Genomic DNA, 18,995 nt, shown 5'->3' on the forward strand with positions numbered 1-18,995 from the left:
TTTAGGACCGAGATTAGGAAAAACTTCTTCACACAGAGAGTGGTGAATCTGTGGAATTCTCTGCCACAGGAAACAGCTGAGGCCAGTTCATTGGCTATATTTAAGAGGGAGTTAGATATGGCTCTTGTGTCTACGGGGATCAGGGGGTATGGAGGGAAGGCTGGGGCGGGGTTCTGAGTTGGATGATCAGCCATGATCATAATAAATGGCGGTGCAGGCTCGAAGGGCCGAATGGCCTACTCCTGCACCTATTTTCTATGTTTCTATGTTTTGCTCTTAACATACTGTATCTGTAGATTCCCATAGGATTCTCCTTCACCTTGTCTGGTAGAGCAACTTCATGCTCAGTGTATTGGCCTTCATCAATCATGGAATTGAATTTAAGAGCCAAGAGGTAATGTTGCAGCTATATAGAACCCTGGTCAGACCCCACTTGGAGTACTGTGCTCAGTTCTGGTCGCCTCACTACAGGAAGGATATGGAAACCATAGAAAGGGTGTAGAGGAGATTTACACGGATGTTGCCTGGATTGGGGAGCATGTCTTATGAAGACAGGTTGAGTGAACTCAGCCTTTTCTCCTTGGAGCGACGGAGGATGAGAGGTGACCTGATAGAGGTGTATAAGATGATGAGAGGCATTGATCGTGTGGATAGTCAGAGGCTTTTTCCCCAGGGCTGAATTGACTGCCACAAGAGGGCACAGGTTTGAGGTGCTTGGGAGTAGGTACAGAGGAGATGTCAGAGGGAAATTTTTTAAGCAGAGAGTGGTGAGTGCGTGGAATGGGCTGCCGGCAACAGTGGTGGAGGCGGATACGATAGGGTCTTTCAAGAGACTTTTGGATAGGTACATGGAGCTTAGAAAAATAGTGGGCTGTGGGTAACTCTAGTAATTTCTAAGATAGGGACATGTTCGGCACAACTTTGTGGGCCGAAGGAGCTGTATTGTGCTGTAGGTTTTCTTTGATCCTATGCTGCCTTTTAGCCCTCCTGATTTCTCTTGTTCTCTTGTACTGTGTTCTCTTGCATTTCTTATACTCTGTAAGCACCTCACTTGTTCCTATTTGGCTATACCTGCTATGCACTTCCTTTTTTCTCTTAACCAGTGGCTCAATATCTCTTGAAAACCAGGGTTCCGTACACTTGTTATCTTTTCCTTTTGTTCTGACAGGCACATGCACTCTTTGTACTCTCAAAATTTACTTGTAGTTTTTGAAAACCTCCCACTTAACGGGTATATCTTTGCCAGAAAGCAGCCTGTCCCAATCCATACTTGCTAGATCATTTCTGATACCATCAAAATTGGCCTTCCTCCAATTTAGAGTTTCAACCTGCAGACCAAACTTGTCTTTTTGCATATTTACTTTGAAACTAATGGCATTGTGATCACTGGATGCAAAGTGTCCCCCGACATGGACTTCTGTCATCTGCCCTGTCTCATTCCCTAATAACAGAATCCTTAATATATAAGGAGTTTTAAGATAGTATGAGGTAACAATCATTTTACCCACCATGGGATCAGGAGTAGTAGCTAAAATTATTCTGTCTAAGCGTATTACAATCTTTCAATCTCTTTCCTAGTTAGTAGATTATGTTAAAAGTCCCCCTCAGGCTCTAGCCCTTTGCTATCTGAACCCTTTTAATTTAGCGGTGTCTCTCAAATTCTCTGTTTTCCTTGAAGACTGCACAAAGCATTCTCTGTTCCTCACTTCACAATCATTTGACAATGAGTATATCAATTCCCAGTCCAGCTGCTTGAATTTACCTCTTAAATTCAATGCGGTACTGAGGTAGTGCAGCATTGTTGAAGATGCTTCCTTCAGATTAAAATGTTAATCTGAGGCACTGCTTTCATCGGATGGAGCTAAATTATCCCATGGCACCATTTCATAAAACGAATGAATTGTCCCTGGTGTTCTGCCTATACTTATTCTGCCAACTTTATTAAAACAAAGTTTGTGGGAGCATAGTTTGGATTGGAGTGCCTTTTAAGAGATGTACTGTCTGTCCTTCACTATCTGTATTTCTGTATTGCTGCTCATCTAGATCAGGGGTCCCCAACCTTTTTTGCACCGTGGACCGGTTTAATATTGACAATATTCTTGCAGACCGGCTGACTGGGGGTGCAGGGTGGTGGGAGGTGTTCAAGTAGGGTTAAACTCACCTCAACATGTCTTTTACAGTTAGGGTTGCCAACTTTCTCACTCCCAAATAAGGGACAAAAATAGCAGTCAAATCCTGACGAAGGGTCCCGGCCTGAAACGCCAACTGTACCTCTTCCTATAGATGCTGCCTGGCCTGCTGCGTTCACCAGCATTTTTTGTGTGTGTTGACGGGACACTTGTGTTTACCCCAAGAAAGACTACCATGACCATGAAGCCTTGTGCGGGCACTTGTGTGCGCATGCATGACGTGCGCATGCGCGTACGTACCAATTTTTTTCCCACATATCGGTTTTGGCTTAATCTTCCCGACTACACTGTACATACATTATTTCTACTTTATATAGGCTGTGTATTTATCATATCATTCCCGCTTTTACTATATGTTAGAGTTATTTTAGGTTTTATGTGTAATGGTATGATTTGGTAGATTATTTTTTGGGTCTGGGAATGCTCAAAAGTTTTTCCCATATAAATTAATGGTAATTGCTTCTTCACTTTACGCCATTTCGGCACGAACGGTTTCATAGGAGCACTCTACCTTAGTGGGGGAAATACGGGAAAGGGCGGTCCCATATGGGACAAACCAATTTAGCCCAATATACGGGATGTCCCAGTAATTACGGGACAGTTGACAACCCTATGTTCAAGTTCAACAGTGCGTGACAGTGAATGAGGAAAGGTGCAGCTGACTTGTATCGTTTCCTCACAACCCAGTACCGGTCCGTGGCCCGGTGATTGGGGATCACTGATCTAGATCAACCCTTCCCTTAACCTAAATGTGCTTCCTTAGTCTTACTTTTGTCTCACCCCCCACCCCCCCTGCCCCCACAAAATCCAGGCTGTTCTGAAATCCAGGTGATTTCTAACAAAGACCTCTTGATTCATTTCATCATTTCCCCTGGGCATCTTCAGGAAACTTGACTCTGAAATGCTGGTAATTTGCTGATTATTCTATGACATGTTTTCTACCTCTTGAAGGATGGGAGTATGGGAGAGTTATTCCACCAGAGAAGATCCCAAAGAGCTGGAATCCCACTGAGAAAGCCTACCACACACACAGACGTCGTCGATGGGTACGAAGACGCATCAGGAATGGCAGCTCTGCTCACGTTAAGGTGCAGGATCACTGGATCTAATCTTAAAGTTTAAAACTCATTCATTGCATTAATCATTGCAGGGTAGGGTTGGGAGTTGACTTCAGATTAAAGTGAGACCCTATCTGCTCCTCAGGTCGACCTAAAAACTACTTAAAACAATTTGAAGATCCCAGTTTAATTCAAAGGAAAGGGGAGTGGTCTGGCCAATAATTATCACAAGCTGGGATTTACTTGCAAAGTTCAAAATACAAGAGCCATGAATATTTGGAACAAATGTTTGATTGTACAGTTTAACTTTTTGTGTTTCCCTAATATCGAGGAGGACTTGCATTTTAAGTAAAAATTGTTGCAATGGTTAATAATTTAGTGTAGTGTGTAATTTGCCTTTTTTTTCCTTACTGTGTTTAACTGCTTACACAACATGACGTTTAGAAAACTCATGTAGGTTAGTCCCTCTTGGTTCTCTTGCCACCTGCTACTGACCCAGTTTATAACTACCCCCTTCGGGACTTGGATGGTACCAAACCTTACTTTCTAATGAATGTTGAAGTTCTTTCAACCAGAGTGCTTTTTTTTCCTTTCCTCTATACATCTTAACATGGAATAACACTAGAAAATATCTTCTAATATGTCAACAGAGGGAAGACAAGGTGACAATCATCTGGAAGTTTGCTTTCAGCAAGGTTGTATTTGAATAATTTTTTGAAGCTCTCTGACTGTACATCACCCAACTGCTGGCTGGTAGAACTCGGCATAGACAATAGGTGCAGGAGTAGGCCATTTGGCTCTTCGAGCCAGCACCGCCATTCACTGTGATCATGGCTGATCATCCACAATCAGTATCCAGTTCCTGCCTTATCCCCATAACCTTTGATTCCGCTATCTTTAAGAGCTCTATCCATCTCTTTCTTGAAAGCATCCAGAGACTTGGCCTCCACAGCCTTCTGGGTCAGAGCATTCCATATATCCACCACTCTCTGGGTGAAAAAGTTTTTCCTCAACTCAGTTCTAAATGACCTACCCCTTATTCTTAAACTGTGGCCTCTGGTTCTGGACTCACCCATCAGCGGGAACATGCTTCTTGCCTCCAGCGTGTCCTGTGGAGGTGTCTTGGACACTGGCTGATCCAATGATTTTCTGTGTTTGATTACATCAGGATGTTGCTGGATTGCTTGGTGAAACAGCTATCCCCAGTTCTATCGTGTAATCTAATATTAATGAGGAAGATTGCAAGGATGACTAAGGGCATTCCTTTGTCACACTGAAGTTGATGTTGGTTGTTTTGTCTAGGTTGTGTAAAAATATAACAGGTTGTTGACTCCATGTCACCTTCTTGAAAAGTGTTATTCGTAACTTCCTTTAATTTGTGTACTTTGTCTCCTAACTAGTATCCTAGTCTGAAGGTAACGTGTCTTCAATTTTATTAGCTATAATTTTAGTCAGCAGTCAATGCAGAGTTCTGTTTATGCTTTTGGGAAATCCACATAACCTAGAGCAATTTATTACTTTAGCCACTTTCTTGAAGAATTGAGTTGGTTTTATTAGCCATGTCCTGCCAAGCCTGTTTTAGCTACCTAGTAAACATATTATTTTACTCTAAGGTACTCAATCATTTTGTTCTTTATGGATTCCAGTAGTCTCCCCACATATTACTGTCATGGGTCTATAAGCTATTGGGAGTTCTCTCCATCTTGCATTTGTACATTGCATTCTGTCAAATTTTGTTTGATCAACAAAGAGACATGATAGAACAGGTGTCATCCAGGTTTAACAATGATGTTGGTTTTGAGAGGGAATAAGGAAGTGGGGTTGTCTTAAACAGTGGCTGATGAAGGGAATACCATCGTTCCCACAATCCTGATTGAGAAGTTGCAGAACCTGGGCCTCTGTACCTCCCTATGTAATTGGATCCTCGACTTCCTAACTGGAAGACCACAGTCTGTGCGGATTGGTGATAACATGTTCTCTTCGCTGACGATCAACACTGGCACACCTCAGGGGTGTGTGCTTAGTCCACTGCTCTACTCTCTGTATACATATGACTGTGTGGCTAGGCATAGCTCAAATACCATCTACAAATTCGCTGACAATACAACCGTTTTTGGTAGAATCTCAGGTGGTGACAAGAGGGCATACAGGAGTGAGATATGCCAACTAGTGGAATGGTGCTGCAGCAACAACCTGGCACTCAACGTCAGTAAGATGAAAGAGCTGATTGTAGACTTCAGGAAGGGTAGTACGAAGGAACACATACCAATCCTCATAGAGGGATCAGGAGTGGAGAGAGTGAGCCTCTTCAACTTCCTGGGTGTCAAGATCTCTGTGGATCTAACCTGGTCCCAACTTATTGATGTGGTCATAAAGAAGGCAAGACAGCGGCTATACTTTATTAGGAGTTTGAAGTGATTTGGCATGTCAACAAATACACTCAAAAACTTCTATAGTTATACCATGGAGAGCATTCTGACAGGCTGCATCACTATCTGGTATGGAGGGGCTACTGCACAGGACCGAAAGAAGCTGCAGAAGGTTGTAAATCTAGTCAGCTCCATCTTGGGCACTAGCCTGCAAAGTACCCAGGACATCTTTAGGGAGCTGATGCACTATCACTAACTCCAAAAGACTGGAAGTAGAGTAAATACTGAATGGCTTTTATTAGCAGTAAAATGTGACCTCCACCATGCTGAGTATCTGCCCCTGGACTGAGAGCAGGAGCAATGGCACAATTATTCAGGGGTCTGTGGGAGGAGCCACAGGAACAGTCAGCAGAGGGGCGTGTCCAGACAGGTAACCCAGTTACTATCTATCTATATATATAGTTTACCACAGGAGCGGTGTCTCAGAAAGGCAGTGTCCATTATTAAAGAGCACCCAGGGCATGTCCTTTTCTCACTGTTACCGTCAGGTAGGAGATACAGAAGCCTGAAGGCACACACTCAGTGATTCAGGAACAGCTTCTTCCCCTCTGCCATCTGATTCCTGAATGGACATTGGAGCTTTGGACACTACCTCACTTTTTTTAATATGCAGTATTTCTGCTTTTGCACATTTTAAAACAATCTATTCAATCTACGTAATTGATTTACTTGTTCATTTATTATTATGTTTTATTTATTATTTTTTCCCCTCTCTCTGCTAGATTATGTATTGCATTGAACTGCTGCTGCTAAGTTTGACCAATTTCACGTCACATGCCGGTGATAATAAACTGATTCTGATTCTGATTTGGATAGGGAATTCCAGAAATGCAAGAGACTGCAGATACTGCAAATCTGAAAAATGCTGGAGGAATTCATGGGTCAGGACTGGTGTAGGGTCTTGGCTTGTAATGCCTATTGTTGATTTTTCCTCCACAGATGCAGCCTAACCCACTGAGTTCCTCCAGCATGAGCACTAATTAGAACTATTTCTTCACCATTTTTGTGTGTAGTCTGCTCTTCATGTCTTGCTGAACTGATACTGATTAAGGTGCAATTCCGACTGCTGTCTTAAAATAAATTCTCTGAGTAGTTGAATCCAAGAGTTTGGAATCTGAAGATCTGCTGTATCACAGAAAGAAGAGTTTGATTCTGATGGCTGGGAATATGCCCCTTTATTTGGTTGGAAGTTCCATGTGAAACAGAATAAGGGAGACACTTATCGTCGCAGACGCTGGAGAAGGAAGATGATCCCCGAGGAGCAAGTGGGTCCAGCATCTATTTTCAGGTTGGAGGGATCTTTGGTAAGTGTTTTGTTATTAGTCTGTGTAAAGTGGAAGTCTTTAGTTATGAAAAAGGAAGTAAATATGCACTGAACTGCAGCAATAATTGCATTGTTGAGTGACTATGATGGTAACCTTGCATCTTTAGAGATTAAATGGGTATTATTCAGTATTCATACCGTAGATGCTACATTGGTTCTGTTAGCTGCTGAATGCCAGATTCATGTGGCAGATAGCCATTTGCTGTGGTGCCTCTGTTATATACCAGCCTTAAAGGCAGATTAAGAGATTCACTAGACAATCTTCTGGGATGAAAAAGTAGTCCTGTTATAAACAGTGAAAACATTTAGTTCGGAAGCATGTGCAGCCTTATCTTCAGAATGCTGGAGGATCTCAGCAGGTCAGGGAGCATCTGTGGAAAGGAATAAAGAGTTGACGTTTTAGGCCGAGACCCTTCGTTTGGAGCTGATGTTCTGATGATTCCTGATGAAGGGCGCGTAACGTCGACTCTTTATTCCTCTCCATAGATACTGCCTGACATACTGAGTTCCTCACACATTTTATCTATGTTACTTTGGATTTCCAGCATTTGTAGAATCTCTTGTGTTTATTCATTGCTGTGAACTGTTTGTAACCCAGTATTAATAACCCTTCGAGATGAAGCTGTGAAGTAAGCTGCAGACTATGGCGGCTGTAGCCAATAAATACATCCTACAGGTCTCCCAAATGCTCACTCGTATACACAGGATGAACATAGGTTAAGCATTTCTAACCTGGGGAGCACCTTGAACTTCCTAAGGTACATACAACATACAGGAGATATCAAGATATTTCCACTAATGAAAAAGTCTCAAAAGAAGGGAGATTGTTGCGAGATAAGAGAATGGTCATTTAAAACTGAGGTGCTCAGGAATTTTCTCTGTGGAAGATGCCAGATCTCTGGAATTGGTTGAGGAGGGTAGATCTTTAGAGATTTTTAGAGAGGAGGTAGATAAATTTTTGGAAGATCCAGAAATTGCGGGTAATTTAGCAGTGGCATAGGAGGAGTTGAGACCTTTAGCAGATAAGCTATGATCATGTTGAATGAGAGGGGGAGGCTTGGAGACCAGATGGTCAGTCATTGCTCCTATTATCATGTGTACAAATTACCTGTAGCCTAGAAGGAAGAGAACCAATTTAGGGGATATTTTCTGGGTAGACTAAAGTTTGGGGAAGCCCTTTAAAGTATGCCTTGTGTCCTTGCATGTGTGACACCACACCTGATCCAAAGATCATATGATGCAGTGTGCGATTTCCTGTTGTGAGACAGAAATTATTTTTTAGATCCCTTTCATGTCAGCTGTATGAGGTGCTGGTAGCAGAAGGACAGAAAATATGATGTGATTGCATACAGACATGCCCAATTTTACAGGCCTTGTAGCACTCAAAATTGGATCAGGCTGACATGGGGGGTTGGGTGCAGGGGAGAATGATGATCCAAACTACTATAATTGAGCACTTTGTTTTCAAGCAAAGTAAAATAAGATTTATTCACATGCTAAGCTTTATAATGTTATCTGAGTTGGTGATGGTAGGGTTTGATACTGAAGCTATTTGGTCATTGCACAAACCTTCTGAAACAGTTGCATGAGGCAAAGGATTTTCCATAGGTAAAATTGTTGATGAAAAGACCAATAGGTGCTATTAGCCTGAGAGCTCAGGGATGGAGAGAGCTGGTAAATTTAACCAGAAAGTGTGTGGGGAAGAAGAAATGTATTTATAGGTTCTATATAGGGACAACATTTTCAACGTATGGAAGCCTTGTGATACAGAACCGTGTGGACTGCCTGTCCATGAGATTCTTACCAATGTTCGTGTCTTCTGTCAACAAACTAAATCTTTGGGCTTGATTTGGAATCCATTAATCTACAGTGTTTCAGGTCTAGTTTTGATGTTGTACTTGACAAGATCTTCAGCTTGGAGAGAGTTGTACTCTGTATCTGACCTGCTCAAAGTGTGATGAGAACGTATAAAAAGGACCTATATGAAAATATAACAGAAAAATACTGGATCACCCAGCAGGCCAGGCAACACCTGTGGAAAGAGAAATTGAGTTAATGACTTGAAATGTTGACTTTTTCTTTTTTTTAGATGCTTCCTGATCTGCTGATTGTTTCCAGTGTTTTATGTAGAGGGTGCCTTATGTCTAACTTGTGCTGTCTCTTTTAGGAGCATCTTTTTATCTAATCAAACCAAACACTCACCATGTTTCACTATATCTGGAACATGGTGAACATTCGGTTTGATAGAAGTTTGCAAACTTATTTGTCCAGTGTAAAGTTGACAAACAAAGAAGAGTAGACTGATTATTTGGACAAAGAAGTGATTTATGAATGTATGCAGTGACAGTACAGTATTACCATCAAGATGGCTGGTCTTATTTTTCCCCAGTGTCGTGAAAACATTGTGGAGGAAGATGACTTTGCGATTAAAGAGAAGCCAAATGAGAATCACAATCTTTATGGATTGACTGCACCCTTCATATCATGTCTCCTGGAGTGTGAGTTTAAATTCATTTATAAGTCAGCCATTAATGGATAGCAACTCTGGAAGGTGGGTTCAAATCTCACACCAGAGATTAGAGCATATAATCCCAATTCATTTTCAACACAGTATGGCAGTGCCATCTTGGATGAGATACCTATCATCTACCAGACAAGTTGAAAAGTTTTACCACAATTAGAAACTAAAAGTTACTGTGGAGGTATCAATCAGGTTTTATTTAAACAGAATCTCTTGCCTGGAACTAGTGTAGTCCTGGCCGAAAAGTGTAAATTGGAGAGGAGAAAGACGCTTTCAAGATTCTAAGGTTTTGTTAGCAATGATCCAATCTTATAATACTCAAAAGAGCAAGGGCAGCGTTGGGGTAAGAATAAAGATACATTTTTGCACAGTATTTTTAAAAAAATATTAATTGAGAATAAATTGATAATTATTTGGATTTTTTGGCTCAGAAAAGGTAATGAGTCTCGGAGCAATGTGACATCACAAGCATCACTGAGGGTTGATATAGTTACTTCGAACACAGTGAAGTTTGAGAACTGAAATTATTGCCTTCATGGTGATGGAGGAAACTCAACAATCCTCCTGACTAGTGTCATTTTCCATTTTTCATGCAGCTCCTACAGTTTTCCAGTTACGTGGCTACATCTATCAAGCAAGAGGCTTGCTTCCCACCGATAGGAGCAACTTAGCAGGTTAGGACGTTGACAGGAGATGCAGAGTTACATCTATTGAATTGTAGATGTAGGTACAATATTTTAGACCATGTGCATTCATGTGTGTGCCACATACGGCAACATTTACAAAGCATGTGTTTCCAGGGGGCTGTTTGTGTTTTTAACAGAAAATATGTATTTTTGTTTACAGGGGCTGCGTATGCAGTTCACAGATTTGTATACATGCATGGGAGTGAGCATGATGAGGGATAGTAGCAACAGGGAAGCTGATAAGCTGAGGCAGAATAGCTATAGTCAGTGAATAAATATTGTGGCTTCCTGAGGTGGCACCATGTCATCCTAGCCTCATTGTCTCGTGTAATTTCATTCACTGAAGTAGCAGAGAAAGGGCTGTAAATGAACTTGCCTTCATATAATGGGAGGAACTAAAATCACCATGGTTTCACACGCCGAAATGTGGTGGAGTGAGCAATTGTACAATACTGGATGTAGATCAGATTGGTCTTAGAGTTAATTAACTAAACATAATGGGCTATGATGGGTAGTCTGGAAACACTCCACTCTTTTGGGGTACAGGGACCAGCTATCACCTTAAACTGATGCCCTCTACTCTGGGAAAAAGACTCTTCACTATCTGCCTGACGCTCTGACAACTCACCCTGCTGGGTTTCAATTAGAACTTAACTTTTATTTCAGATCCTTATATCCAGATGTCATTCCTCTACCAGAGTAAAATGACTGAGGTTATCAAAGGGACAGTAAATCCAACGTGGGACCAAACACTGATAATTGAGGACATTGAGATCTACGACAGCGTCAAGGAAATTGTTGAAAACCCACCCTGCGTCATGCTGGAAATGTTTGACAGCAATCGTGTGGTAAGCTACAGTCTAACAACTCTTCATCTTGATTACTGTCACTACTTTAGACCTCGGTTCCAATGGTCAGTGTTCATACATGCTGACAGATCTGCTGTGGGGTGGCCTGCAGCAGCTTGACAAATGTGATGCCATGCCTTGTGGATGATACAGACACAACACACAGTTGTGTTAAACAGTACAATGTACAGTGCATTGATTGAGGATTTGAGCTTTGGGCTTGTTTAGTATGCTTCAGTCTTCAAATTTTTTTATTGTCTGATACTGAAGGTGTAGGAAAATTAATTTATGCTAATTAATCTGTAAAATGGCTAACAAGGAATACATTCCATTCATGCTGCTTCATCAATTGGGCATTTCAGATCCATGTGCTCACCAATTGTGTGATCCCCACAGATGTCCTCCCAAGCTTACAAATACTTAACTTGTGTATTGCCCATACATATGAACAAGCATTTGGGAGAGCAGTGAGATGGGTTTACTGGGGCTGCAGGCATCCCCTGCTGTTCTGAAAGTCAGTTCACTGACATATTTCTGATTTGCAACCTATTCATGTTTTGGCCAGCTCACAGGAACAGAACCCTGCCATAACCTAGAGAGAACCTGTATATGTTCTTGCCAGATGTGTAGTTCCAGTACATACTCAGTGTGCAGTCCAATCCATGTTTGGTGGTTGCACAGTGCAAACCATGTGCTAGTTGTGTTTCCATGTAGTTTTATGAATTGACTTCTGTACTGGGAAAAGTGCTAATTTTTCCACTCCACCCATAGAGAACAACTGAACCTATTTCTAGTCCATTGCTTATCAACAAGTAGAGCATTAGTCTTGGGTTACTATTTAGAACCGTAGAGCACAGAAACAGGCCCTTCAGCCCACTAAGTTGTGCTGAACCAATTAAATTAGTAATTAAGTGATCAACTAAACTAATCCCTTTTGCCTACACAATATCCATATACTTCCATTCCCTTCACATTCATGTCCCTGACTAAGCACCTCTTAAAAATTCCTTAGCGTGTTCCAGGCACCCACCACTGTCTATGTACAAATAAAAATCTAGCCTCTCAGATCTCATTTGAACTTGGCTTGCCTTAAAGGCATGCACTCTGGTACTAGCCATCTCAACCATGGCATGAAGATACTGTCTGTCTACCTTATATATGCCTCTCAGAATAGAGTCATAGAACACTACAGCACAGAAACAAGCCTTTTGTCCCATCTAGTTTGTGCCTAACCTTAATCTGCCTCATCCCATCATCCCAGACCATAGACCTCCATGCCCCTCCCATCCATGTAACTGTCCAAATTGCTCTTTTTTTTGCGTGTGCGTCTGCGTGCCTCCGTGCATGTGCGATGTTGGTGGGACGATGTCTTTTTCATGCCTTTACAAGGCGCAGAGCGAGAGAGAGAGAGACTGTGTGGTGCACCACTCCTCACACAGACATTTTGCAGTATTTTTCCCTATTATTTTATGAGGTTGAGTTGTGATCCCGACACTCAACCCGGCACGGATGGAAAGCGTACTCAGGAGCGGACCCGACTGGGTTTGAACCCGGGAACCTCCATTCCAGAGTCCGGCGCTGATGTCATTGTGCCACCAGCCGGCCCCATCTTAAATGTTAAAATCAAGCTCACATCCACCACTTGTGCTCACAGCTCATTCCACATTCCTACCGCTCTCTGAGTGAAGAAGTTTCCAGTGCCCTACAGCTTTCTGTATAAGACCAATTCTGGTTGATCCTCCCAAAGTGCAACACCTTGCACTTGACTGCATTAAAAGCCATCTGCCATTTTTCAGCCCATTTTCCCTGCTGGTCCAGATCCCACTGCAAGCTTTAGATTACTTTGCTTTCCACTATACCCCCAATCTTTGTGTGATCTTCAAATTTGCTGATCCAGTTTACCACATTATCCAAATCGTGATATAGATGACAAACAACAACGGACCCAAATACTTATCCCAGTGGCACACAACTAGTCACAAGCTCCCGTCAGAGAGGCAACCATCTATTACCACTCTCTGACTTCTTCGGTGAGGCAAATGTCTAATCCAATTGACTACCTCATCTTGAATGCCAGGCAACTGAACCTTATTGACCAACCTCACATGTGGCACCGTGTCTTGCTAAAGTCCATGTAGACAACATCTTCTGCCTTGTGTTCATCAACTTTTCAGGTAACTTCCTCAAAAAACTCTGAGATTGGTTAGACTATCCCTAATCAGTCCCTGTCTATCTAAATACTTATGTTTGTTGTCCCTTAGAATACCTTCCATTAACTTTCCCACTACTGATGCCATGCTCACTAGTCTATAATTTTCTGCCTTATTCTTAGAGCCTTTCTTAAACAAGAGAACAACATGAGCTGCCCTCCAATTCCCTGAAACCTCACCCACGGCTAAGGATGATTTAAATACCTCTGCCAGGGCCCCTGCAGTCTCTGCATTAACCTCTCACAGGGTCCAAGGGAACACTTTGTCATGCCCTGTGGATTTATCCACCTTAACTTGCCATAAGACAGCAATCACCTCCTCCTACAGAGTCCATGATCTCACTGCTGCATTGCCTCACATTGATAGACACTGTAGCAGACATCCCACCTCTCCTGGAGGTTCTGGGAGTCTCCCACATATTAATAGTGGCTTCCTGATGCCCGCAAATTATATACAATATCACGGAAATCAATTTTTTTGAGAGCAAGAGAGAGCGCGAGAGAGAGGGCGCGTGCACGTGAGAGAAAGCGAGAGAGAGTGAGAGAGAAAGCGAGCGACCACGAGAGAGAGAGAGAGAGAGCACACGAGCGAGAGCACGCCATGGCAGAGTGTTCCAAAAAAAGTATAAAACGTACGTCACCCCAGACTACACTAAGGTGTACCCCTGCCTAATAGGGGTCAAAAATAATGGCAGTGTTGCTCGCTGCGCTGTTTGCAACAGTGACTTTTCTATTGCCCGTGGTGGGTTAAGACTGTAAAAGACATGCTGAGGTGAGTTTAACAGGTGTCATTCGTTCATTAGCATAGCTAACGTTATTTAAACTAGCTGGCCAGCTGCTAAGGAGCTACTCTATTGCAGACATCCCACCTCTCCCAGAAGTCTCCTGCAAATTGATGGTGCTACCTCCCTGAAATGAGTTTTTGCAGGGTGGGATGTCTGCTGTAGACTCCTGAGTAAATACAGATGCAAAAAATCCATTCAAGATCTCCCCCATCTCTTTCGGCTCCACACATAGGTTACCACTCTGATCTTCCAGAGGACCAATTTTGTATCTTGCTATCCTTTTGCTCTTAATAGGCCCTTAAGATACTCTTTCACCTTGTCTGCTAGAACAACCTCATGTCTTATTTTAGTCCTCCTGATTTCCTCCTTGTATGTTATCTTGCAATTCTTATACTGCTGAAGTACCTCATTTGTGTCTGCCTGCCTGTATTTGCTATGCATCTCCTACTTTTTCTTAACTAGAGCCTCAATGTGTCCTGAAAACTAAGGTTCCCTAAACCTGTTATTCTTGCCTTTTATTCTGACAGGAACATACAAACTCTACTCTCAAAATTTCACTTTTGAAGGCCTCCCCCCACTTACCAAATACACCATTGCCAAAAAACAACCTGCCCCAATCCACACTTGCCAGTTCTTTTTTGATACCATCAAATTTGGCCTTTCTCCAATTTAGTATCTCAATCTGAGGACCAGACCTATCCTTTTCCATAATTACCTTGAAACTAATGGCAAAGAGCCAGAAAGGCCTATTCCACCCTATAATCCCAATAAATAAATAAATAAGTTCCTCTGTTCTACCTATAGAAAATTACTAGGTGAGCTCTCCTGTCTGCCCTGATTGAGCACAGCCATGATATTTTCCTCGTTCAGTAATGCCAACCACTCTAGCACATCCAAAACAACAGAACCCTGGAACATTAAGCTGCCAGTCCTGCCCCTCCTGCAACTAAGTTTCACAGATGGCTACAATGTTATAATTCCATGTGCTGATTCATGCCCTAAGCTCATCTGCCTTTCCTACAATATTTCTTGCATTGAAATGCATGCAAATCAGAACATTAGTCCCACCATGCTCGACCTTTTGATTCCTGACTTTGTATGTAGGTTTAACATCTTTCTCCACAACCATTCCACCATCTGTTCTGGCATTCTGGTTCCCATCGCCCATTTATACCCCTCCATGCAGCACCAGCAAACCTTCCCATTAGGATATTAGTCTCCCTCCAGTTCAGGTGCAAGCCATCCCGTCTGTACAGGTCCCACCTTCCTTGGAAGAGAGCTCAATGATCCAAAAAATCTGAAGCCCTCCCTCCTGCACCAACACCTGAGCCACATATTAAACTGTGTGATCTTCCTATTTCTGGCCTCACTAGCATATGGCATGGGTAGTGGTCCAGAGATCACAATCCTGGAGGTCCTGCCCTTTAACATAGCATCTAATTTTCTGAACTCACTATGCAGCACCTTCTCACCCATCCTACCCATGTCATTGGTACTAACGTGGCTGCTCACCCTCCCACACAAGAATGTTGTGGACTTCATCTGAGATGTCTCTGACCCTGACACTTGGGAGGCATTGAACTATCTGGGAGTCTCATTCTTGTCCACAGAACCTCCTTTCTGTTTCCCTAACCATTGAGTCCCATATCAGCTCGCCTCTTCGCTCCACTTCCCTTCTGAGCCACAGAGGCTTTCCTCCGCTAGGTCATTCTGCCCAACAATCTGCAAAGTGGTATTCTTTGCACTGTCTACCTATCCTCTTTCTCCCTCCTTTAGGTCATCCTATGTCCTGCACCCTGGTGTAGTTATCTCCCTGTATGTCGTGTCTATCAACCCCTCAGCCTCCCAAATGATACAGAGTTCATCCAGTTCCAGATCCACCTCCTTAACACGGTCTGTTAGCAGCTGCAGCTGGATGTACTTCTTACTGGTGTTGTCATCAGGGACACTGGAGGTCTCCCTACTTTCCTACATCCTGCAAGAGGAGCGTTTCAGTCTCTTGGCTGGCATCCCCATGCTCTTAATGTACAATAAGAAATAAAAAAAAGATGAAATAATGGAAAAAAATCTGCCTACGACCAGTCTGTCCTCACTAAAGCCTTGATGAGCCAAAGTCTCAACTCCCCAACCCAGCAAAGGCCCATTCACACAATAGCAACTCTGTCTAAACTTAACTCTTTTTTTTTGTCCTTGCCAAGTGCTTAATTATGCACAATCCAATGTCTGCTTGGGACTGTGATGTACAAAATATGTTGACTGCCTTCGCTCACTTCTTTTAAGCACTTTCTCCCTCCAAGCAATCTGGTGTCTCCTCGGGATTGTGTTGCACAAAATGTGCTAACTGTCCCTGCTCACTTCTTTTAAGCTCTCTCTCCCTCCAAGCAATCCAGTTGGTAACAAAAGGTTGAACTTGGGTTGTTTTCTATGGAGTGACTGAGATTGAGGTGAGGTCTGATAGAGGTTTATAAGATTATAATGTGCCACAGTTCCAAGGAGACTGTGGCACACAAAATAATCTTATAAACCTCTATCAAATCAAAGCTCAATCTCTGTCACTCCAGATAAAACAACCCAAGTTTAACCTCTTGTTATAATGCCCTCTTATCCAGCCAGCAAACTGATAAACCTTTACTGCACGCTCTCAAAAGCCTTGACATCGTTCCTGTAATGGTGGAACAGAAGTGTATGCAATACTCCAGATAGTATATTTGATTCAAATAATCTGCCCTGATGAATGATGAACAATTCACCAACTAACAGGCGCTGTTTGCTCCAATGTTGTTTTGCTGACACTTTGGCAAAGCAATCAAAGTTAATTTGTTGTTTTGTAATTTGTCTTATTTCCACTTGAAGATCGATTAGTAATGTGCTCATCAAGAAGGAGCTGCGTTAATATTTGTTTGATTTTTTTTCTCTCTTAAGGGCAAGCATGAGTACATGGGCGGTACCCTGTGCTATCCAAGTGTGAGATTAGATGCTTCATCACAATATGTTCCCTTGCTACGTTGGTATCCGATCTTCAAAGGAGAGAGGTTTAGCGGCGAGCTCCTATTTTCCTGCGAGCTATTTCTAAAACAAAAGGTAATTGATACCCTTGTGTTAACATAACTGCAAATCTACTTGATTTGTACATGTAATATGAAAAGGTGCATAGAGAAGCTGCAAAGCTCTTTATTTACAGTAGATAAGACTAAGGATTTAATAAAATTGTGAGGAATTCTGAGAGATTGGGTAAGATATAAACATTATCACCAGAGGGGAATTGGTACCATCCATACAAGGTATTTCTGAGACTTCTTAAAATATTGATTTTATAACAGGGAATGCTGTGCTTATGGGATATTGGAACAGATTTAGCCGATATCAAGGGTCATGGAAAGTATGGTGATGTGGTTCTGAGACAGGGCATCAGCCATGCTGGGGAATTTGGGACCCATTGTCTGCAAATCCATGAGTCCGTCAGAGGCTGAAGAAGACAGCCTGTGTAGGGGTCAAAGGGCTAACAGTGTGTGAGTGAATAGGGAGGAATAAGGCTTGTTTCGCTGTTGCTTGGTACTTTTTGTTTTGTCTTGTTCTACCAAATATTGTGGGCATGCTGTATTGGTGCCAGAATGTGTGGTGACACTTGTGGTCTGCCTCTGGCATTCTTTGGGTGCATTGGTTGTCAATACAGATGATGTGTTTCACTGTACTAAATCTCTCTATGTACATGTGATAAATAAATCCGAACTCTCACTCTGACTTCTCATCATTTTTCTCCTGTTCTGATGAAGGGTCTCAGCCCGAAACATCGATCGTTTACTCTTTTCCATAGATGCTGCCTGGCCTGCTGAGTTTCTCCAGCATTTTGTGTGTGTTGCTAGGATTTCCAGCATCTGCAGATTTTCTCTAGTTAATAACATGTAATTTGATTTAATAGTTGAAGGGATTAAAGTATTTGAGGTTACAAGGAAACTCAGAATGGCACCATTTGAAAGATTCAGAGATCTATTATGCACATTGTCCCATTCCACTGCTGTGGGATATCAGGTTGTAAAGTAAGCGCCTGAGCAGTGATCTGGCAGAGCAACTTGAATGGCAGGATGAGTGCAACAGGTTTTGCAATAGTAAAGCACTTAGCTGAATGATTTTACAGTGTTGGACTGGGATCGGTTTAATGGCACGGGGGCAGGTGTGAGGAAGAACTAACCTGTTTGCCATCATACTACACTCCAGTAAGGGAGATGGAATATTTGCAATCCATGAGATGCTGAAATACATCAGAATGAGAATAAAGCAGGGGAATTGGCAGCACAACTCCGTCTCCTCCCAGACCTACCCTGTCCCATTCCTTCAGCATAGGTTGACTGACAACTCCCTAGGTGAATCACACTCCAGCTTCTACCCCATCCCCAGCACCTACTATATCTGTACCCACTTCCACAACTAAAGATTAACAGCACAACTCCCCCAAAACAAAACCATACAGTATAGTGTAAAGCATAGTCTTTCCACATCAACCTACCCTCCCCACCACTACCCACCAGTTCCCTTTTCAAGATCATAGACAGGAGTAGGCCATTCGGCCCTTCGAGCCAGCATCGCCATTTACTGTGATCATGGCTGATTATCCACAATCAGTACCCTGTTCCTGCCTTCTCCCCATATCCCTTGACTCCGCTATCTTTCTATCTAACTCTTTCTTGAAAGAATCCAGAGAACTGGCCTCCACTGCCTTCTGAGGCAAAGCATTCCACAGATCCACAACTCTATGTGAAAAAGTTTTTCCTCAACTCCGTTCTAAATGGTCTACCCCTTATTCTTAAACTGTGGCCTCTGGTTCTGGACTCCCCCAACATCAGGAACATGTTTCCTGCTTCTAGCGTGTCCAATCCCTTAATAATGTTATATGTTTCAATCAGATCCCCTCTCATCCTTCTAAATTCCAGTGTATACAATCCCAGTCG

The 18,995-nt window shown here is 42.5% G+C and overlaps 1 protein-coding gene across 16 annotated transcripts in view; it reads left to right on the forward strand.

Annotated features, from left to right (window-relative positions):
* The window catches only part of LOC140201933 (myoferlin-like), a 229,319-nt gene that overhangs the window by 95,313 nt on the left and 115,011 nt on the right, over positions 1–18,995 (forward strand). For all 16 annotated transcript variants that reach the window (XR_011886991.1, XM_072266755.1, XM_072266762.1 and 13 more), the window contains 6 exons: positions 3,141–3,277; positions 6,813–6,980; positions 9,390–9,498; positions 10,118–10,195; positions 10,874–11,055; positions 16,972–17,130. Coding sequence is in view for 15 of the 16 variants with exons in the window: in XM_072266755.1 (XP_072122856.1) it covers positions 3,141–3,277; positions 6,813–6,980; positions 9,390–9,498; positions 10,118–10,195; positions 10,874–11,055; positions 16,972–17,130 (833 nt within the window). In the remaining variant the exon portion in view is untranslated. The remainder of the gene's footprint in view (positions 1–3,140; positions 3,278–6,812; positions 6,981–9,389; positions 9,499–10,117; positions 10,196–10,873; positions 11,056–16,971; positions 17,131–18,995) is intronic.

Source organism: Mobula birostris, chromosome 8 (genome assembly GCF_030028105.1).
Source record: "Mobula birostris isolate sMobBir1 chromosome 8, sMobBir1.hap1, whole genome shotgun sequence".
Taxonomy (NCBI): domain Eukaryota; kingdom Metazoa; phylum Chordata; class Chondrichthyes; order Myliobatiformes; family Myliobatidae; genus Mobula; species Mobula birostris.